The 23,359-nt window shown below is 41.8% G+C and overlaps 1 protein-coding gene across 8 annotated transcripts in view; it reads left to right on the forward strand.

Annotated features, from left to right (window-relative positions):
* Positions 1-23,359, forward strand: part of DMD (dystrophin) — a 7,616,828-nt gene that overhangs the window by 481,855 nt on the left and 7,111,614 nt on the right. For all 8 annotated transcript variants that reach the window (XM_069639082.1, XM_069639084.1, XM_069639079.1 and 5 more), the window contains exon 2: positions 22,952-23,013. In XM_069639082.1, the coding sequence (XP_069495183.1) occupies positions 22,952-23,013 (62 nt within the window). The remainder of the gene's footprint in view (positions 1-22,951; positions 23,014-23,359) is intronic.

Below are 23,359 nucleotides of genomic sequence, written 5' to 3' on the forward strand. Positions count from 1 at the left end.
TCCTTCTCCATCCTTTCCCCTTTCGTCATTTCCTGTATTTAATGTGGGCGTGTTTATTTGTCTGTCTTGCCTGCGACTAGGGAGGTCTCCAAGCCGACATGCATAGGGTGTCAGTTCATCCATGAAGGGCGCGAGCTTTATTCTGCGCAGCGAGCGTGCGGTGGTTGAGCATGTAGGGTGCGATGGGGGAGGGCGTGATGGAGATGGGGATGGTGTGGTTTCATGGGTTTGTCCTTCCACTAGTCCTTGCACTCCCTCCTCACTTCTCTCCAGGTCCTCCCTTCTTCTTCTGATCCATGGCGAGTCTATGTTTGTTCGAGTGAGGTATAGCTTATCTAAGCTTTCCCTTTCACTCTTTCTTCCTTCTCTCTCCACTCCTTCTTCTTCCTCACTGCAAAAATCATTCATAAATGGCACCCCCCACTCTGCCTTTTTCCCTTTTATTGTTACTGTCTCTAAGTCTATTAGGTCTATTTCTCCTTTTCCTTTGTTACCAACTGCTCCCCCTAGTGCTGATGTTATTGCTACTTCTCTACTTCTATATACATCCCCCATCTTTCACTCTCCCTACTCCTCCCTTCTCTTTCCCCTTCACTTCTCTCCTCCATCTCCCTACTATTTTCCTCCCTTTTCCTTTTCAATTCCTCCATCACTTCGTTGCTCATCTGTTCCAATATTCTTTCATTCTCTTTCTTCCTTTCCCATTTCACTCTTTCTCTCTCTACTATACATTCTATTACTTTCCCCTCTTCATATTTCTTAGCTGTCTCTGATAGTACCCTCCTCTTCCATATTGCCATTTCCTTTTCTCTTTCTTCTTCTTCCTTCTTCTTCTTCTCTCTCAACACTACTCTTGATACCCTGTCTGCCGCTGCTTTTACCCTTTCAACTTCTCTCCTTTGCTCCTCATTTCGTTCCCTTAATTTTTCCAATTCGTTCTTACCTTCTTTCCTTTTCCTCACTCTCTCTCTTTCCTCCCTCTCAAGCTGTTTGATCAATTCATTCTGCTCATCCCTTAGCTTTGCTAATTTTTCCTCTAAAATCTCTTCCTTTTGCCGTAATAGCTCCTCCCCCCTCATTTCACTCTCTCTTGCAATATCCTCGTCTGTTCTCTTTACTACCTCCCTCTCTTCTCCAGTTAGCGAACCTCGTAATTTTAATAATATCTGTGCAGCTACCCACTCATCATTTCCTATCTCTACAGTCTGCTCTTCTCCAATCCTCCCCTCCCCCACTGGCATCTTCCTATGAGCCACATATGGTGGAGGGCTGTATGCCGGGTTCGAGTATCCTTCAGCCGCCCTTAACTGTCCTTCTATTTCTCCTAATTCTCTTAAAGGGTACAACCCTCCTCCCTCCGTTTTCACTCCCGGTGTTATGGGTATCTCGTTGTTCGGTTCCTTTTTTATGTCGTCTGATTTAACAATCTTTTCTCCTCCCTCTCCTCCGTTCCCCGTATTCTTTGTGCTTTCACGCCCCTGTTTCCCATCCTCTCCTTCTTTCTTAATCTCATTTTCTTCCGGTGTTTCCCCCATAGTGAACATTCCATTTGGTCCTGGTCGGGACCCCTGGCACATCCTCCATAAGTTAAACACCTCCACATGGTTTGCCAACTTCTTCCCCTTGTATGTATTGTGCAGATGGTTTAGCAGTGAATGTTGGGCATATGGATCGAAACTCCCATTAGGCGGCCATGGTGTTAACATTTTGTTATCCGTCCCCTGGGTCCACTCTATGCTGTACTTGATTAATATCTCCCTATGGGGTGGCAGTGTGGTGCATATGTGTTGTAGTGGTGTAGTGAGGGTGTTCCCCCACCCTCCCGACCCCGTCCCGTATGACATAGTGGCGCTCCACTTGTTATCCTTCCCTTCACTAGTAGTTTACAATATACAACCTTATATTGTTTACCTGGCCCCGTAAGTATGGGGACTTACGACAATCCTTTATGTATGGTTTTACATTTGTCGATTCACTTCTGTTACTACACCCTTACGGCTCCCTGCGGCCGAAGCGCACACAGCCCCCTGCGGCTGCGTACCCTTTACGACGCTCTTATACAGTCGTCCTGTTTCCCCGTTCTCCTCCCCCTTTTGCACTTGCCGTGGCCGGCGTTCTCCGTGCGCAGCCACGCCCCTCTCCCCTTCTCCTTTTCCCGATCCACTCGTTTATCGTTTATCTCCGTGTCCGCTCCCTTATCATATTTCTCTTCCCCACCACTCCCAAAACCAAAGTTCCTTGTGTTCGCGATATCCTATTAAATCCCTACTGGTGACGTCACCGATCTCTTCGAGCTACTGGTACATTCTTATTATGTTCTTTAAGTTCAAATACACTTGCAATCTACCCCCGCTAACCCTACAGCTGTCTTCCTGTCACTCCTGGAACAAGGTAATCAAATCAATAATATAATCGGACTGCGCACGCTGCGTCGCCTCGTGTGTGATACGCCCCTCAACAGGAGGGCTTAACCAGCCAATTATCTTCCGTATTGGGCAACTAGGCAACTAGCCACCGCCTACAGGGAATCGTCATCTACCTATCGAGTTTCTTGCTCGAACAATAGGGATCCTCGTCTACTCATTGATCAATAAATGCCAAATCGTAGGAAACCACACACACCCCCACCCTTACACGTAGTCACGACTTAGGCCAATCAGTGCCTTACGAGCGGCCGCACATGATGTTTTCATGCTCAGCCCTCCCTCTTTCGCGTAACGTAGCCGACTGCTCTCGCACTCGTTTCGCTACCATTCATTCCATTGGCAACACTAAGTTGTTAGACCTTCGCCGTGCATCTGTACAACACCTCCCTTATTTACTTCCTCCCCCCTCCCTCACAATTTCGCATTGCTTGTTGTGCTAGTCGTGCTCACCAAGTTCTCTCGATGCAGGGCCGCTCGACTGCGTGCACCCCTCCAAGCGGCTCGCCACCTCCCCTCGTCTGGACCACGTCTGGACACTCGCCAACCGCGGGCGGGATACTTCTCAACCGGCTCCCGAGGGCCAATATCCGGATTGCGCTGTCCGGTCTTCTCGCAGCTCCGCGATGGTCCTGTAGTCCTCAGAAGGGGGCAACGGCAGAGGGGGCCGCGCCGCCGGGCCTCCTCGCAACGGGAGTGCCTGGAAAAAGTAAAAAATAAAAAGTCGATCATAAACCGATCTCAGCGGTGCCTCCAACTTGTCGGGGGGAAATTCTGCCGGGGTCGGCCGGGCCGTCCGCAGACCTCCTGGCAGGGAGGCCCCAACTCCTCCTGTGTATCCCAGATGAGATAGAGTATGAGACACACACAAGGAGCAAGGTGACTCTGCTGTTTATTAGACAAAACGGCAGGGATGGGTCAAGGAGCGTACGCGTCCGTCCTGACACACACGCAAGCATGGGGCTCGCAGGCCCTTTTTACTGTATTATGACGCGCTATTTGCGTCACTTCAGAAAGTTAACAAAAAAACCTATCGCCACTCTTAATTGGTTGCTCGAGTGGTAGGGTTAGTATAGCACACATATAGAGGACAATGTTAGTGGACAAAGGGTAGTCAGGTGATATATCTGGGTTGTCCCTACAATTAGATACATGAAAATTGTTACATGAAGACTCCTGAGGATTGGTTAATGTTACTGGCGTCAGTGATAAGAGCCCCATGTTCTGATTGGTGCGCCCGTGAGCTTCCCAGCCTGGGACCACCACTGTTCCCAGCTCTCGGTGTACCTGCAATTGCAACAATGTTTCACTATGGGTACGTGCAGACAATGTGAGGATTTATTCATAGTTGGAAGGCTGACCGCTCCCACTGTCGCAGATGTCCATTGAGCCTTTCAAGTGTATCTGCCTGTGTCTCGTAGCGAGGGATCCAGACGCCTTTTCTCTCCTGGTTTGGCATCTCGTCAGGTTCACTTGGTCACGTGGGGAGGGACCGTGTTTGAGGCAGAATTCTGCACAATTAATATTGCTTTTCCACTGTGTGTCTGGTTTAATTTGTAGGTGTGACCTTAACGTTGGTGCGCGGAGTGCGAGGTTGCAACATCGTGCCTTTGATGCTTTGTTCTTGGAATGTGGGTTTGCAACATTGCGACCTTGGCTGGTTGTTTCACCAGGCCCATTCTGCAGGATCAGCAACCAGACTCTTGCTCTGTTAATGTCCACGGGAGCTCTTGTTTGAGGCCTACTTGGGCCTGGTGCATAAGTGGTCCGTTTGGTGCCTTGGTGCTTTAGGTTATAGTAGCATATAGTTCCATGACCAGTATCGTGTCTTCATTATATTTCTTATGGTGGTAACTGGTTTCAAGAGAAGCGTGAGCAAGCTTTGTAGATGATTTCATGACGCGTCTTGCGTTTCTGCATTCTGAAAGCCTATGTAAAAATAATAAAGATGCACGTCCGTGAATATGCCTGTCGCCTACGTCATAGCACTGAGTATATTCTTCGTGTAGATCGGTGTGGGAATGTCCAGTGTGTATATTTGTACAGATGTGCTTCCCGTTGTCTAGGTCGTCTTGGCATCTCTAACGACATGTAGATTTTAGTCTAGTTGGTCCGTGCCGCAGGTGTCGGCATGGCCAGTGCGGGCTGTTGGGCAGGCAGATGGACACATCCGTATGTTCCTGTACCAGGGTATTTGGTCGTCTGGTAAATGGACAAACTCTTCTCGTGGCGGGTGTCTGGGTCGTGACCCTCTAGGCCAAGCGCGAGAGGTGAAGGACGGGAGCCTGGTCTTCCATTCTCCCACTTCAATTTCCTAATTCACCAGGCATATTTTAACAGCCCAAGTGGGCCGACACAATTTCTTGGCCTGAACTGAAATTCGCTGTCAAAGGTTTACAAAATACATATTATAAACATTAGTACCAAAATTGCAGATATTTCATAAGTAAAAAAGTGCTATGTGCTATGTAAACATCAGAGGACTGCTGGTTACTAAAGTGCTATGTGCTATCAATAAGGCGCTAGCTGTAAAGTGCAAGTTTTATAATCAGTTGTGGTTTATGCATTGGCCGTAAGGCTGTATATGATCTTAACGGGTGCCTCCATGGTATATTCTTTCATAAATCAAATTAATTCAACATGGATACACTGGAAGGAACATGAGAATTTATAGTGCATGTAGTTAGGTGTTCATAATAGACCACGTAAATTGATTTAGTGCAACATAAAGGGCAGTATGTTACCCTTGCGGGTGCCTATATGTTGTGACTTGAGGCTGTATCTAGCCCTTGGGGGTACCTCTGTAGTGTGCTCTCAGTATACATAAATCAAATTAACTCAACATGAATGTGCTACGGAAGACATAATAATCCATAAAATAGATTGTAAATATGCATAATAAAACACATAGGTTGGTCTGGTTCAACAGTAAAGGCAGTGTCTTACCCTTGCAGGCACCTATATATTGTAGCTCAACCAGCCTGAGTATTAGATGGTCTAAAAAACAACCTTGATGATAGTGCACTTTACATATTGATAAAAACAATACACGATTTCTAAAAATATAAAACAGACTCTCATTTCAAAAAATGTGTGCTAAAATAGTGATTAAAAAATATAAGTGCTACACGCAGTGAAGAATAAAAGTTAATAAATGAATGCAGAAAGAACTGCAATTGGATGCCTGAAACGTCCAAATCAAACATGATTTGCTAGAAACCTTAGATCATTATATGGGCGCAGAAGGTATGTACAAAAGGAAAAAATTCGAGAATTTCGGACACTCACATGTATATCTATGTTATCCTATGAATATAACCAAATAACTACATAATAATGATAGTTTTAAAATTGTTTTAGAGTTTTTCAAGATCCCACGAATACATATAGTTCTTCGTCACGATTATGACCTCCCGGATATTTAGTGTTAAAATCAACTATATATCTGGATTCCATTTGTCTTAAAATTCGCAATCTGTCCCCTCCTCTGGGGTGAATTCCTACTGAGTCAATGATAAAATATTTGAAGGAACTGATGTCGTTATGATGAACCTCTTCAAAGTGTTTTGCAAGTGGATACGATATGTCATGGTTCTTGATGGCACATAGAGGTTGCAATATTCGTAACTTGGCTTCCAGCTTGGTGCAACCAATGTACCATAAATTACAAGCGCAAGTAATCACATAGATGACAAATTGTGTGCAACATCTCAGATCTCTTTTGATTTTAACTTTTTTCTTCGTTCGGGGATGTGAGAAAACTTTCATGTTCATTCCATAGCGACAGTCTTTACATTTGGCACAGGTATAGAAGCCTGATATTCTTGTGGTTAGCTAAGTATTCATACTTTGTTTTGGCGATTGGAACATACTGGGTGATAGTCTATTTTGTATAGAAGGTGGTTTTCTATAGGTCACAGTGGCATATGCTGGCAAATGTGGACTAATATCTAGATCTCGTTTCAAAAGGTGCCAATGTTTATTTAAGATCTGTTTTGTCTTTTTGGCTCCAGAATTAAATGTAGTAATGAACCTGAGTGAGCAGTCTTCATGCTGTTGATCTTTTGTTTGATCCCTAAGTTTACTTTTTTTAGCCAAGATCTCCTCACAGGTTTTGTTACAGGTCCGGTTATAGGCTTTGTTTATAACTGTTCTCTTATAGCCTTGAGTCAAAAATCTGGTTGCAGTTTTTTTAGCATTTGTTTCCCATACTTCGTTTTCACTACAGTTTCTTTTCACCCGCAAGAACTCCCCATATGGGATACTGTCTTTCAGATATATATATATATATATATATATATATATATATATATATATATTCGCAACTGGGACCATCGTGGACTACAAGAGGAAGTTAGGGCAACAGCTATTTAACTGGCAGAACATACCAGGAGAACAATGAAATGGGCCTACATTGAAAAAAAGTAATCTGAAACAAATATTTACAATGCAATTGCAGAGAATATAGTTGTAATGTGTGATCCTGCAAGTAACAGATATACAATATAGATGGAACACCACATGTTGGCCCAAAACCTTTCCCCCCCTTTATGCTAAACTAGCTTAGAATGTTAAACACAGCATACTGAAAAAAGAAGGGTGGTTTGGTGATGAATGCCGGGTCGCAAAGGAGAATGTAACTTTCTATGTTTAAAGGAGGGTCCACCATTTCATAAGCTACACCTTTGTAACCTCCAAGTGACCTATAAAAGCATTAAAGCCATAATGGACTCCTTCCTCACGGGGAAATGAGATACCCTCTCAGATGCATGTAATAATCCTGATTCTTGCCTGTTCTGGAAGCTCGTGATGAGCAAAGATCTCAATGATTTCCATGATCTGCAGTTCAGCATTGGACCAGACGCAGGGTTAAATCTCTTTAGCAGACTATGCAAAGAACCAATGATACTGCTCTATGAAGATAGTACATCTGGCTGGAGTCCACAGCCTGAGGAATTGCATCTAAGTGTCTCGATCAAGGAGGAAATTATAGCACTGGGGAGTGGGAAAACGCCAGACTCTGAGAAAATTCCAATAGATTTTTATATAGATCAAGAAACAGTCTGGGGGCCGGTTCTATGCTGTGTTTTCAATGCTGTTATTTGTTCAGGTTTAGTCCTGAGCTCTTGGCGCAAGGCAGGGATAGTTCCCATTTACAAAAACAGCGGGAAGTCAATCCCTGTGAACTATAGCTCTGTTTCTCTTTTAAATGTGGCTGGTTACATCTATGCCAAAGTTATCCTTGGCCGCCTACAGGACTAGGTTGAGTCCACCGGGATCAGTAAAAGCACAGCCACATATAGAGCAAAGAGCTACACATTTTATTCTTGAGCTAAGCACCACATTTGATTGCATTCCAAGAAACCAATTGGTGCAGGTCCTGATTGATTACAAAATTCCACTCAATGTGTTGCTTATTATACTGAGAATAACGCTTCTGTGCTTTGGGGTCTGGATGGAGAGCTTACAAATGCTTTTGAGGTTCAATAAGGAGTGCGCACAGGGTGTGTATCGGTCCCCCTCATCAATATAATAATTGAGGAGTTGGCCACACTTTGCATCGTCTGCGAAGAATAATGCTGGATAATAATGTCTATGCATCCTTGGGGCATTCATACAAAGTTCTTCCCAAACCCCACTGCCCCCCAGTGGGCCTTAAACATATCTTGACTAGATTTACCAACACATGTAAGGAGCTTAGTTTGGAGCTGAATAAGAGCAAACTTAAGCCAATGTTCTTTAGACATCTACTAGCCAAGCACCCTAATATAACCTTTGAAATTGACGGTGCAGAATTTAACTGCTTAAGATTATCTGGGTTCTAGATTTCATGAAAATTGTCTCTGGTCACAATAACTGGCCAAAGCCACAGTCACCCGCGAGAGGTAGAGTGGAGGGATAAGAAGATTCTCAAAATGCCATGGAGGGGGCACAGTGACACCTGCACTTCAACACTACAGGCTCCAAACCGTGCGGCCAGCCCTCTAAGGCACAGAAATCTGCGGCCATATGCAAGCTCAGCTAATGGTCATGGTGGAAAATAAGTTTATGAAATATCTGTTTATGCTACTTGTGAGTATATACAATGTCACACTCCATATTGAATGTGAGCTTCGGCAAAATGGAAGCTCTCATTCATGTTAAACCTCTTCTTTATTGGAATAGGTTATGGTTTGCCCTGGGTCTGTCCTGATACAGAGATGTGCTAAGGCACATTTTAACACTGGAGGGCAGATTTTGACTCACTTGACTCAGGCATGTGAAACTCTGGTTCACCAAGTTTAGCTGACGTTTAGGAGACACTGCATGTCATGCATGAAAGATCTAAAGAACTGGTGAAAATGCAGTTATTGAGGCTTTGTGAGGAGCGATGGAAGCTGCTTGCTACAAGCACAGTACTGGTCAATTCTACCTGAGTGCTAAACAGGATTTTGGAATTTAACACTATTTACATGTTTTAGGTCCATATCTTGCACAAGGACTGTACCTTGAATCTAAGCAAAATATCCGGAGGGTTGCAATCTTTACCAAGAACTATAACATGTCTAATGAGTCAGCCTGCCCTATTTGTGGGGCTTTGACTGAGATAAAGGTGCATTTAATGCAGTGGTCCAAGTGTACAAAAAGAAGTAGTGGAACTATGTTCCCTGCTGGCCTGCACCCTCTCTCCACAAACCCCATTGGCAGGCCCCCTACCACACACAATTATCCACCAACACCTGCACCTGCTGTTTAAGGGAATGTTCAGTGCAGTGCACTGAAATTGCAAGCTGCAACGTCTTCCTACACTTTTAGTTTAAAACTAAACCATTCCGGAACGGTTTCTTTTTAAAATAAGATTATAGGAAAACTTAATTTAAAAAAAATAGAGGCGCACCGCTCCCGCTCACTTCGACCACTGATTTAATGTTATGTCCAGGTTGTGTGTACCTGAGAGTAGATGTTTGCCCCCCCATTCAGATTGGCGAGCCTCCGCCAAATAGGAGAGGCTATGTATAGATTACTTTAAAAATACAGTTGACCTAAATATAATACACTTTCCAGCAAAATTCTTACACAGGGCATGGCTGGGGAGGTCCAGACTTGTGACACTAATTAGCCTTCCCATGGAAGCCGTACCTGATTAAGTGAATATTTATTGTTCTATTGTAGCTGTTATTCTGGCGATGTTGTATTTTATAAAGTCAAACGTGTGTTTAATTAAGTTATGTTTATAGCTGGTGAATTCCAGGATGTACCATGTTTTAACTGTTACAGAAGAGTGTATACATATCGCTGGCTGTGATCTAGCTTAACCGTGTGATTGCAGTATATTTTTTTTTAACTGTGCTGGTTGTATGTGTATATGTTTGGAAATGCTATGATGATTTTTATACAGAATAATGTTGTTATTGACTGACTAAGTTTTCTTAGTTAACCTTTTATAAATGGCCCATTCGCTTGTGGAATACTATAAGATATCAGCATATCTCTTTATTTTCGTAGGTTAACATAACCACTCTGGAATGAACGTATAGAGTTGTTCAGTGTGAATTGCTAAACATTTTCAAATTGAGTGAAAAATACGGAATTTGAAAACGTACACTCGTACTTCCCACGGCTAAATTGGTGGAAAATATGTCAAGTAGTGCATGTGGTTGAGGGTGCTTTAAGTTGGTGAGTGTGTTAGATTTTGGGGCATGACTCATTTAAAAACAGTGCTTTCACTTCTCTGCCTATATTGATGTGAGTGTACTAGCGCCAAGCTCTTCATCCCAGCATAGTTCTGTCCTAAACTGAGCTAAAGCGGTCAAACCAACCGTGAAAAATAGCACATATGTCAGAGGAAACACTATGGGTATCTTCTATGAAAACATTGGGAAGTATTTTCACTTCATTCTAGTCAACATCTTTAACAAAATAGGTAATATGTTACCAGTTGTCCCTATTTTCCAACAGGATGTGTCCTTAAACACAGATTAGGTTTCAACCTTCAGCACCAAAAACAGCATAACTGAAATCTTCAAAATGGATAACATGTAGAGATCAATTACATAGCATACATGTTCTCATTCAGCAACATGGAAAACGCATATTAGATTGCACCATTTTATGTCTAAATGTTGCTTGTGCTTTTCTACTAGAAAGTTATAGCTTAGGCCTCTGCTTAATTTGTATAAAATTAGAACTACAAATGATGACATTTACTTGAGAGAAAATACTGGACTTACAGCAATTTTATATTTATTTGGGAAAGCCTGGCACACCCATATGAAATCCATGTATGAAATCACAGCTAAGCAAAACATAGTATAATGGACACGTTTGGAATTATAACACGAGCATGGAGTTGAATAATTTAAAAAATAACTATTTATTACTCAGGGTTTAATAGGATACATTGAGATTCTGTTCTGTCTATTTTTATTAGGTCTAATCTGTGTATGTATAGTATGTTTTGTAAGTGTTGTAACATTATTTTGATGCTTTTATGGCTATTAGCCTTAAAAAAGCTTAGTTGAATTAAAAAATTAAATTACTGCCTAGTTTACAAGCCCGTTGGCTTGCTTGAGCTGATTGCCCACAGTGTCTTTTTGATCTGCAGGTTTATCTTCTAAGTGATCACATTCAATGTAATTTGTATTTGCCTTTAATAGCTCTTTGATAATTCCTGGATTATGGAAGTTTGTTGTGGTCTAATATTGATAACCTTCATAAACCATTCCTGGACGTCATATCTCCATGCAAAGTGCTACACTGAGTACTGAAAATAAGTTGGATGGAGAGAAAAACAATTACACTTCTCCCATCCTGAAAAGCCTCTAAGAACTCCAAAACTGCTCTCAGAAAGTTAGCCTGTTCCTCTGATTACATGACATCTGCCCCAGGAGTACAAGGATGAGCAGTGGCTAAATTGCCTACTCATCCCTCACACGTGTTTAAAACAACAGTGATCACAATCATAAAGGTGCACAAGGCACAGCTCAGAGTTTTACCTATTTTGCCTTTTGTTGTAATGTGGGCGAAGGGCAGACTATACTCTTAAGAAAGGTGTACATGTGAAACAGTTGAAACCAAACAACTAAATACAACGTCCAAAATAAAAGATTGTCCACTCAACAAGATGTACAAAAACAACAAAAAAGAATACACTACAAATACCCATTGTGTGGAAAAAACACATAATCTGAAAAGATAGAAAGATACAGCACTCTGGGTAATGAAACTGAAATTAAAGGCAATCAATAACCACAATGTATGTAAAAGAATACGTTTTGGTGCGAGAACAGGGATTAAACGTGACCTAAGCAGTGTCTATGGAATAAAGATGGCCCTGGACGCAGGTAGGAGTCAATAATATCTTCTCTCTGTACTTAGCAGTTTCACAGCATCAGAACAGGCTTCTTGGTGCTGTGTGAGTGGTTCAAATGAGCTTGAATGTGGAGGTTATGCTCTCCAGATGGGAGCAGTGTAGAATTGGGGTCAAACTGAAGTTCGCTGCAGTTCAAACAATGAAGTTCTTGAGGACCATCGGGGTCAATTTGGGATTGACGTGGTTTGATGACAAAGACTCTGATTACTGGAAGCGCAGTTTGAGATTGTCCTATTTAATGCAGAGTTCGAAGGTGGTGATTTGATGAAGCCACCAGGATCAGTTCGACCGTAGATGCTGATTGTCGATGGAGGAGCAGGCGAATTGAAAGGCAGTTTGAACAAGGTGGTTGCAGCGATAAGCTTCTTGTTTGAGCCAAGGGAACAACTTGCACATCTGGTATGGTTCGGCAACAAACTTGTTCAACAGTGCACCACTGTATCTCAAAGATGAGGAAGGTGCCAAAAGAAACTCCAGAGGCTCCAGGTGGGTTGAATGTATTGAACGGTGCACGAAAAATGGAAACACAGGGATCCTGGCTGTCTTGGCTCTAACTGTGCTCCGAGTCCCACCTTTTTGGGCTCAGGGAGAAGACATGTTCTTGTTCTCATTCTGCCAAATTCACAGAGACTGGGAAACATCTACAGGAGTCCTTCACCTCCAAGGATGTTCTGGGTACCAGTGTAGCTGTCAGAGAGGCAGGTCTTGCTTCAACAGCAGGTCACCCCAGGGTACCAAGGGGGTAGTTAGGGAGCAGAACATGTCTCTGCCTTGGATAACCTATTTTCACCTCACAACTGAAGGACTTTGGAAAGGACTGCTCTCTAATCAACAGGATCAAAAAAAATGTTCTTGAAGTGATGAAGGCCAGAGATTAATCAAAGGAGGAGTGAGAGGCCCCCTATTTTGTAGGCAAAAGTCTATAGGTGATTGGACAAAAACAAACCACCTATTTGGGGTCACATTTCTGGCTGTGACAAGTGGTCTTTGCCTTCTGACCACATACCCAAAGTGGTCTGAGCTAAAGGAAGGGGAAGATGAAGGAAGGAAGATGTTCAGAGAAAAGCAGGAGGGTGGACCCCTTCACCTGTTGTGGTAAGCTCCTCTTTTTCCACTAACACTGCTCACTACCCAACCCCATATCATTAAGGGATGTTTGGTATAAAACACTCTGGTATGAGGCTAGTCCTTTTGTGTAGGGTGTGCCTTTTGCTTATTGTTTCCAATTGTTTGCTGAGGGCTTCCTGGGTTGAAGAAAGGAGTTACCTGACCTTGCAAAGGATGGACGGGGGCAGTCTGCAGGGCTACAGTCTGGCTGAGTGCCGCAGAGACAGCCAGACTGGGAGGAATACCTATTGCCTTACCCAGCTGTCCTGGGTTTAATGTTGACACATGTATGATACCAATCAAATGTGGCTTCAATAAATATGAGATCTACTAGCTACCATACCCACAACTTAGATATGGCTTGTATTTAAAGTGTACAGCTGCTACCACAATTATAACTCTCATAATGATGTGGGTTAGGGACAGTGTTGCAGATTTTAATGCAGCCTTTGCATTGCAAGGTGTTTACTCTCCCAGCAGCTGTTAAAATGGCACCTGTGACCTCTGAACCTGCTCTGTGCCACAGGAGAGCTAGAGACTGATGAAGCAACAAAGTTGTATGCTATGCTTTTGGCTTAGTTCTTAAGAGGTCTCTGATTGGCAGGCCACTTTTTCTGAGATGGAGTTACCTTAATGATTTTGTTAATAAAAGAAAGGCAAAGGCTTCTACAGGCATACCAGGCATCCTCACATCCTCACACTCCAGCCGTATATATTTTCTTGCTTCTCTATGGGCAGCATTATTTTCCTGCTGGTTGTTCATAGATCCTGAAGCCACCACCAGCTGATCTTTCTTGACAACACATCTCATTACTGTTACAGAACTACTGATAAGGTGCTTTAAAATATTAACTTCTAACTGACAGTGCTGCACATGGCTTATAAGCACAGTTCATGTGTGTCTGCATTTAATTGGGCACATCATGCTTGAAGATTAAGTGGGATTTCTTGTTTGGTTTGAATGAACAAAGAAAGAGGGGAAACCTGTTACCACAGTCAATTTGATGTGCATAAAATGCACTCTTTGTTAGCTTAAGAGCTTCCGAGTTAAACAAATGCATAGCGTAACAAAATCGAGCAAGCCATGCACTCGCTCAGGGCATCTGTGAATACTACTTTGTTTAGGGTTGATTTTCTTAATTTGTACTCCCTTCTCTAGTTTACTTTTACTTTTTAGCACTGAACGAAGCAGCCACAACAGAAAATCTACTGGGTTTTGCCAACTTTGATCAAGTCAGTTAGAATAACAGAGCGACTCAGATACCTAGAAACTGAAGAGCTGGATCCAGGAAACACAAGCATCCTTATATTCACCATAACAATATCTCTGAAACAAAAGATACAAATTAGTACCTTTGGTAAGCACACAAGCTTCAGAAAAATATATAGGCTCTCCATAGAGTCTGTATTTATCTAGCGCTTAACACAACCACCGTTTGAAGGGATGACAAGACTCAGGCCCTTATTCACAGAGCATTTTCCCAATGGGGTTTTGCCATTATAAAACACTTCCATGAATTAGCCCCTCAGTATCACAAGAGGGTATGCTTTGAGTGCAGTTCTTAGCCTTAAAGATAGAGACCACCCCAAAATGCATTGGCCTCTGTACCGCATATTGCATTTTGAAAAGATTAAATAAATACCCTCTGAGTTTTACCCATTGTATTTTGTAAAGGAATGTGTTGTTAAACCAATTAATGGACTGGAGTGCTTCAAATATCATGATAGTTTAAATACTTATTTACTGTGAGCAACATGTTGGACCAGGGTTTTTCCCTGATCCTCTTTTTTGGAGAGGTGTTGTCCTTGTGCTAAGGAATTTTGATTGATTTTGTATTTAGATCCTGTTCACAGATTGAATACAATTATCTTACAGCTTGGTCGTGCCCACCTTACCCTTTCTTCCTGCACACAAGTTTCAATCATTTGATTAAACATTGTTATCACTCCTAGCATCATAAGTGTTAGATTATGTTTTCAAATTGTGTACATCATTTCAACACAGAAATACACAAACATCGTATTTAGTTGCCAGAAATATGTCAGTCCTAGAAATAGTATCTTCTTGTAAATTCTCAGAGCATTTAGCACAACTGATAATTGCTAAGATAGTATAGCATGTCGTCTGTGCTCCCACTCAGTTTCACACTAGTACATGGTTCAGTATTTCTGGCATTTGATTGGATTTCGCACCAACGATTCTATTAATTAAAGCCGACATATGATGTGCAAAAAATGTTCACTTTTGGTTAGCTTATCGACTTTCGAAATATAGACTGGGAGGAAAAATAGCTGAGGGGCATCGTATTTGTCTTGTAATCAAGACAACGCAGCGCAACACAGGTTTGAATCCCGATCCCACACTTAGAAACCACTCGTTGGTATGAAGACCACTATAAAAGAACAATATAATACACCATTTTAAAGTGTAACAAAACTGAGCAAGCCAAAGCCACATGCCATTCTTTTCGGGAAGCTGTAAATACTACTTTACAAATGTTCTACACTGTGTGGCTTGGATTTAAACCTCAAAAGGGACTTTCGATTCACAAATACTAAACAATCAGGAGCAATTCTGAGTTGCTACTAGTAATCTCTTTGTGAAAGGAATGGCCTTAGTCAAGTCAGGAATCAGTCTTAAAGTATGTCCAATTACCTTTGCAGCATTTTATGATGATTTCATGGTAGAACCCCTGGAGACATATCCTTGGAGTCAACATGCTTATGCGAATTATGAGTGAGAAAGAGATACCCAAACATTTGAAGGTTAGTTCTGTAAGGATATTTGGCGTGTTACAGCACAGAGTACAGCACTACTGCACAGGTAGCAATTTTTTTTTTTGCAGCACCACCTCAAGGGTGTGGTGCATTGCTATATGTGTTACCAGATTAACAAGGAAAGACAGGCTATTCAGTCAAAAACGATTTTAACATATAAGATGCAAATCTATTTTTACAGTTAAAAGCACACGTGCACATTCAAAAATGCACACTATTTTTCACCTGAAATGCCTATGGTGCGAGAGACACATTTGAAAATAATAACTAACATTACTCATAACTAACCTGACTAATGAAACTAAAGTTAACATAATCCACTAATAAAAATGTGTCTCCACTGCAGAATTAGGCCTATTCTGAAAGTGAACTTTTAAACGCACATCCATTTTTTTTTTCTCTGCTGCCCTGTCCACATAATTACAGGAAGCAAAAGAGCTCGAAAGAACAGGAAATCAGTTGGTTACAAAGTATTACTATAAAAAAGAGCCATTGTGTAGAGAAGGAGGAGATGGCATGATTGATTCTGATTGGAGCAGCGTCATAGCAAGTATCATGCTAGAGGGAGTGATCAGAGTTTTGCTGGGGGGAGTTTGAGGAGAGAGAAGGGCAGTCAAGATTTGGCACAGCTGGGAGAAGGACCTATTTTTTCCTGGTTGGAGCATTCCTATCTGCAAAAGCTGAGAATTCCAGGCAATGACCCCGGTTTGAGAAGGAAAGGCGCTCCTTTTCACTGGGGTTAATCTTCAAGGGAGCCACATTCAGAAAGAGAACAGCTGAAGAAAACTCTGAACAGATAAGGTAATTACATAAGTGTGGGAGCTGAGTGTGTACGAGAATATTCAGTCAGAGTAGGAAAAGAGATTCCGGTGCCTTAATCACACGTTAATGTTGCAAATTGTGTTCTGTTCTCCGCCATTTTTTTCAGTGTATCACAGACAATGCTGTTACTGTGCTATTTTATTTATTTCTGTAAAGAGTGAGATCGTGTTTAAATGCAACTTTTATAATACAGAAAAATATTTGAAAGCAGACGGGTGGTGTATTTTATATTTACCAATACAGTGCTGAGGATGAGGGGAGATTTTTAAACAATGCAATTGTCATTTTAAGACAGATGTGTGCATGATCATATTCAGTATGGACAGTTGAGAGTGATTGTTTGTAGCATAGCTCGTTGGAGGTACATGAGCCAACGGGAAGAGGGACTCTCTGAACATAGTTCCCTACCGTATATAAGGTAGTGGAAATTACCACAAAATTACCACATATAGCTCTCTGTCATAAATAAGTCAGTTATAATTCGCAAACAAAATGATCAATATACTTGATTTGCCATTAATGAAATTGCCTACGCCAACAGCCTTGTTGTGTGCACAGAACAGTACTTTTGTAGTAATCATTCCACCATACCAATAATTCAAACCTGATACATCCTACTCTATCACCTTCTCCTTGTATCATTCTTGTTGGCTCACAAGCAACCAAATATTTATCTACACCAATATTGGTCCACCCAAAAGAACACCAGAATATCACCTCTATAACAATTGCACATCAAAATAATGATGTGAAAACTAGTGCTTTGAGTAATGATGCACATTGTCTATGTACGGTTTACAGGTGGATACACAACTTTTACCCTTAAATATCCACATGGTGGATCCTTTAGTCCATCGAAATTAATTACTAGAATATTTAGTGAGCAGTAGTAATTCCTAGCAAGCATTATTAAGTATGTGGTTAGTTGTCTGGGTACTGTCCACTGTAAGGAGCTCATGGTGGCAACAGCAAAGACAGATACAAGTGATCACAGTTCAAGGGTGTTTATTGAACTTTGTAATGGGTGATATAAATGCCTAATCTAAACCTGAATCTAAGATGGGAGCAAGCTACAACCATCAAATAATAATAAGGCAGTTTTAGTGGTGTCTTGACAAATAAAAGGCCTATACTAAGAAAAGCCTTATCCTTAAGGCTAATTTACAAAAAGTTATGTGGGATAATGCTCACCATAAAAGAAAGAAGTGTTCACAAAATTATAAATCGGCATGGTATGACTGGTGTATCACACGTTTTAGGCATGGGACAAGGTGGGACCTCTGAGCACAGCACACTCCTGGGCCTCGCTAGTAAGGTTACAGCACCATTCAGTGATACAAGGACCTTTGGAGGCCACGTCTCTTTTCTACAAAGTCTCTTGCCTTAGATGGCCGACTGCACCAAAACAACAAACAAAAGGTTTCTTCAGTGATCTTTCAAATTGGGAGATTGCTCTTTGCCCCTTGGATCTCCCTCCGCTGGGCTCAGGTCATTTTTGCAATGCGGCCTCCCTCCGTCGGGTTCACTATGACCTTTTGCTCTTAATATCAACAACATTTTCTTGGGTGTGTCATGCTTCACCTCAATTCGCAGGCATCCCTCCTCCGGGTTCACATTTGCCAATTTGACAGTTCACTTTAGTTTTAACACAATGTGGGATTCACTCTCCTTAGCTTTCCTCTTGGTATCCCTTTGTCTGGTTCACATAAACATCCCTTTGTCAGGTTCACATAGACATCATAGACACATAGACATCTTTAACACAGTTCATGCTTTTACACACTCTCTTATCAGAAAGCGGTCGCGTTTCCTTCCCCTAGCTTTCTTTCGGCAATGGCTCAGTGACTTTCGATTGTACAAGGTATTTGACATGATCCTTGTAGGACCACTCTGACACCTCTGCCATCCTCTCCTAGGGCCTTCTGCTACTTGCAGTTTAAAAACAGGTACCAGTCAGAGTCTTTCGAATAAGTGCCCATGTGATGCCGGATCCCACTTCACCTGGAACCTAACAGGTCTTTCTTTAAAGTTCACAAACACACAAGTTCCTTGTTCATCAGTTCCTTGCGTTCATACAATGTTGCTGATTGCAACCTTGGGCTCAAAATAGTTTGGTTAACTATCAGCTCCACCCCAGGAACTGGATCCAATAGCGATGGCCGTGTCCTAGCCATCTGCATGACAGATCTCTGGGGACCAGCGTGAGAGACAACTTCAGGTTTCTCACACCAACTAGACCTAAAATATATTCATTGGACCTGTGCTTGCATGACAAAATTGAGTACCACCTTTTTCCTGCTGGGCAGTTGTCAGTTTCTATCTATTTGGCCCATAGAGCTGCACTACCTAAAAGGCCTGGCAGTGCAGGAGAGAGTCAGCAACCCTACCGGGAGAGACCTGTGGGGGAACTGCATGATTCCAGAGCATGCTGCACATCACACAGGCACTTCAGGCACTCTACACAATGCAGACTGGGTCAATGATCCTACTTTTAAAAGACCAGTGGAGTGATCCACAGATAAAGCTGTCACTCAAGATGCTCTACATATAAACTCTGTTATTGTTCCTACCTTCCGCCATACATGTGGAGCGATCCCTACATCAATCAGGCATGTCATGCTCTCCGTTCTCTCTGGATACAAACTCGGGAACTAACTGTAGTTTGAGTGGGCCCCTTTACAAATGCTCGTAGACACACACAATAAAAGGGGTGGGTTTATAGCCTATTTTGTGCATTTCTTAGCTGTAAACATCCCTTCAGGAATAGAAAGTCACTGGTTGGTTCAGAGCACAAGCTGAGAGAGAGAGAGGACCATGCAAGTGGGACGGGGAGAATTAAAAGAGGCAAATGAAATGGGAAGGTGTGGGTTGTTCAGGTGAGGTCAATACAGAAGGACCAACAGACCAAGTGGAAGAAGGACAGTGCAGAGGAGCATGGAGAAGGTTTGCAAAGGTGAGCTCTTGTTGGTAGGAGGTGGATATTGAGTGTGACAGTACATCCAAAGGGCGTATCTGAGAATAATAGAGGGATAGTGAGATATGAGAGTGACTGGACAGTGACTGGGAGAGTGAAAGAAAAGTGGCTTAGGGAAAAGATGTGGATAGAGTAGGCTAGTGAGGAGAGTAGTAGTGAGGAGATGGGGAGAATGAACGTGTGGCAGTTTCAAGAGGAGGAGAGTAGTAGCATGGAGAGAGGGAGAGTAGCATGGAGAGTAATACTGTGGAGAATGGGAGAATGGTAGTTATGTGGCAATGAGGATAGTAGTAGGGAGTGGAGAAGAGTAGGAATAAGGAAGAATATTTATGGGACAGAAGGCGGAGAGAAAGAGAAAGACCAAGGAGAGCGAGAGGAAAGTAAGGGAGTAGAGGAGGAGAAAGGATAGAACATCAAAGCAGGGAATACAAAAATACGCAGGGAGAAGAGCATGTGCACTTTGGGAGGCAACTCTTCTTGATATCATTTTTATTGTGACGTCCAAGTTAGGATTCACCCAGATTCTTCCCGGAGGAAGGGAGTGAGGGAGGGAAAGAGCGTTTGCACTTGGGCCAACAGGATCAGTGAGTTGGATATAAGGCAGTAAGGGTTTAACAATCCTTAGTAAACATATTGCAGTTTAGGGGCACCAGGGCTGGGTTCGCAACCACCGTAGGGAGATGAGGGGTAGCTCTTAAGGAACCCCTGCTAAGTATATCAATAAAGAAACATTGAAATACCTTTGAAAATTGCTAAGTATATCAATAAAGAAACATTGAAATACCTTTGAAAATTGGTGTTTTTGAGGCCTTCTGTGACAATAAATGGAGTGACATTATACTGTGGCCAGACAAAGACAGTGCACTAGCAGTAAACCTACCATACATACACAACATTGCACCTATGCACATCACAGCCTCAGCATTACCACACTGACAAGTACTGGTAAGGGATACTCTAACACACAGCTGATGTGTCATTCTTTTCTGCTTGTAGTGTTCTATTAATGGGCATTTGACAAGTATGACCATGTCAAATGTTTACCTTTCTACATTTTTTTAAATAACATTTATCATCAAAAGGTAGAGCGGGTAGATAGAAGGTAACCTATGGTTAGCACCAGTGTCATCACCTCAAAGTAAATACTAGCAACTTAGTTTCCAGTCTGAACGTCCATTCTGACACACTAGTATAAACTGCAACTGTTCCATGCTAAACACCTTTGACCACAACCTCAAAGCACATGACATGTGCATGGGCCCAAATGGGATATGGCACGCACTCGCTCTTGATACTATAAATACTTGCCACATGCTACTCCCAGGCCGTGTTGCACCAGACAGTGCACTTCCAAACAACCAAAAATCTTACCTGGATATGAAGTGTGGTTTCTATTGATCTGCATACATCAGCACTGTAGCACAACTATAATACTGTCCTCCATCTGCTTCTATGAACTTTGGCTTCAACCAAACATAGCCATGGAAGGTCCCTAAGCCACAACGTGGCCAAGAACGTGGAGAAGTCATGCTATTTAATACACATTAAATAACACAAGCCCTTCTTCCCAATGTCCTAAAAGAAATCTAGTCGAGGATAATGTACTACTCTTTATATAATACACGGGGGAAGACACACAATGTATGGAAGCATAACCCATACAATTTCAGTAATACTTAAAAATAAAGTACATGCCACACAAAACATTCCATTCCCCCAGAGGAGTGACCAACACAATTGGGCTAAACAAAGTAAGGATTGCAAGGTGCAACTGAGTGAACATAGATCATACTGCCATATTTCCCACTCCTCTATTTTTGAACATTTCTCTTTAAAACAGTCTTTTGGCGACAGTATCTGTCGGTTATTTTCTAAAGATGGTACTAAGCCTAGTCAAAGAAGACAACGTTGAGTGGGCCACACATAGAAAGTTCACCGTATTACCAGAGCTTGTCACTCAGGCCCACATATGTGCCCTTGCAAACAGCCATTGCCCACACCCTACATTTCTAAGACATCATGATGAAAACACCATCCACCACAGTGATAACACACCTGTGCTTTAAAAACAGGTCTAACATGTATCTGTGCATAGCATCATTGTACATTGTTTTCTTGCACAAAGGTAGTTCCAGCAGATCTTATATGACATAAATAAATAATAGTATACTCAAAAATACTACTTGACAGCTTTAAGTTAACCAAGAGTGTTCTTCCAAGTAAAACACATGTTATAAGTTTAGTAGACAAGATCTCAGCAAAATTACTGTCGTTAGGATATTTTGGGTCACACAAGTCTATGGCAAAGTGTCTGATAAACAATATACCAAAGTCTGTAGCTGAAAACCAATCCAAGGCAGTGTGGGTTTAGATCATTCTTACTTTTGGGGGCCGTGGGGGCTCATGGGGGTGCATGTCTAGGTCCTGAGAAGTTTTCATAGACACTACAAATAGTTTCTTGCAGAAAGGGAGAGAACATTTTTAAGTCGAAGCATAGACTGATTTCAGTGGCATCCATTTGATTTCCTGGCAGGAAGGAAGGTGTGGGGGCTCATGGTGCCACAGGTAAAGTTAAAAGACCAATTTAGGGTAACCAGAAAATGACTTTACATTTTGAGTCTTCATGTACATAATGATGCAATGGTATCGATGCTTCTTTGCAGTAAGCTTTCCATGCAAATCCTCCATACGAGGGGGTTGGTATTAATGAACCTCTCAATAACAGACCCTCATTCTGATTGGACTTCCAATGAAGACATGATTAGATGCTGTGTGTTGGATGTGCTGCCTCTGCAATATATCTCACATTAGCTTTCTTCGTCTAGATGTCCTGGGCCTTCGTGGAGGACGAGTGTTGGAATGATTGGATACAGTTCTCAAACTAAGTTTGGGTCTTGATTGCTAAATCTGAACCACAAAGTACAACAGGGATTCTTTCAGAAAGTCATTTTACAAGTATTATCATTCCATCCATCCTCACCCACTGTCTACTTCGATGGGAATGCATGTTCAGTTGTTTTGCTTCAATTTCGTGTTACTTTGATATTATTATAAATAATGGCTTGAAGATAGCAGTACTCTTCCGCTGAAAAAATCTTTACATTTCTACTGGGTTTTTTTCAAGGCTCGACTTTGAATTACCCTATCATATTTAAACATCTCGCTCAAAATGTTCAGTTCACAATAACTCGTGTCAAAATAGTTTACATTATTTTTCCCTTGTTTCTGGTTTATCCTGATTCTTTTAGATATGTTTCTGGTCTTTGAAACTGGGAACAATATCCCTGATTATGAATAACTATTGTAATATAGTATATAAAAAATAAAAAAAACTCCCTTGTGGTTGATTTTGAAATGCGATTGATCACAAAATAACTGCATGAAGGCTGAATATTGTTAAGAGCAATATGTTGATTAATTCTGTAATTGACTTTATGAACTCCTGCAAGAGAAATACACATGTTAATGGATACATATGTATTCTTGAACTTTCAGATGAAAGAGAAGATGTTCAGAAGAAAACATTCACAAAATGGATAAATGCACAGTTTGCTAAGGTAGGAGACATTCGTAATATATCAGCTGGTTTTGTGTTTTTAATATTTAAAGCTACTGTTTTATTTCAGGAGTTTGTCCCACTTATCAGTGAACCCCTAGCAAGGTCTGACAAATCTTTAATCTTGTAAGGAATGATTTCCAAGTGCCCTGGGGCAAAACTGTGAATAGAATAGAGAAACTCAGGGCGAGTTGTTCATTCGGGGTTCCCTTTCAATAAATGAAGTTTACCTAAGGATAGAGAAAACATGATATTGAGTGCAAGAGCAAATTTTGCCTTTGTTGTCTGCTACATTAACCCTTTTAAACAGACAGCTCTTTCTCAAAATAAATGAGTTAGCAATTGGC

This window comes from Ambystoma mexicanum, chromosome 7q (genome assembly GCF_040938575.1).
Source record: "Ambystoma mexicanum isolate Mex_15411 chromosome 7q, UKY_AmexF1_1, whole genome shotgun sequence".
NCBI lineage: Eukaryota > Metazoa > Chordata > Amphibia > Caudata > Ambystomatidae > Ambystoma > Ambystoma mexicanum.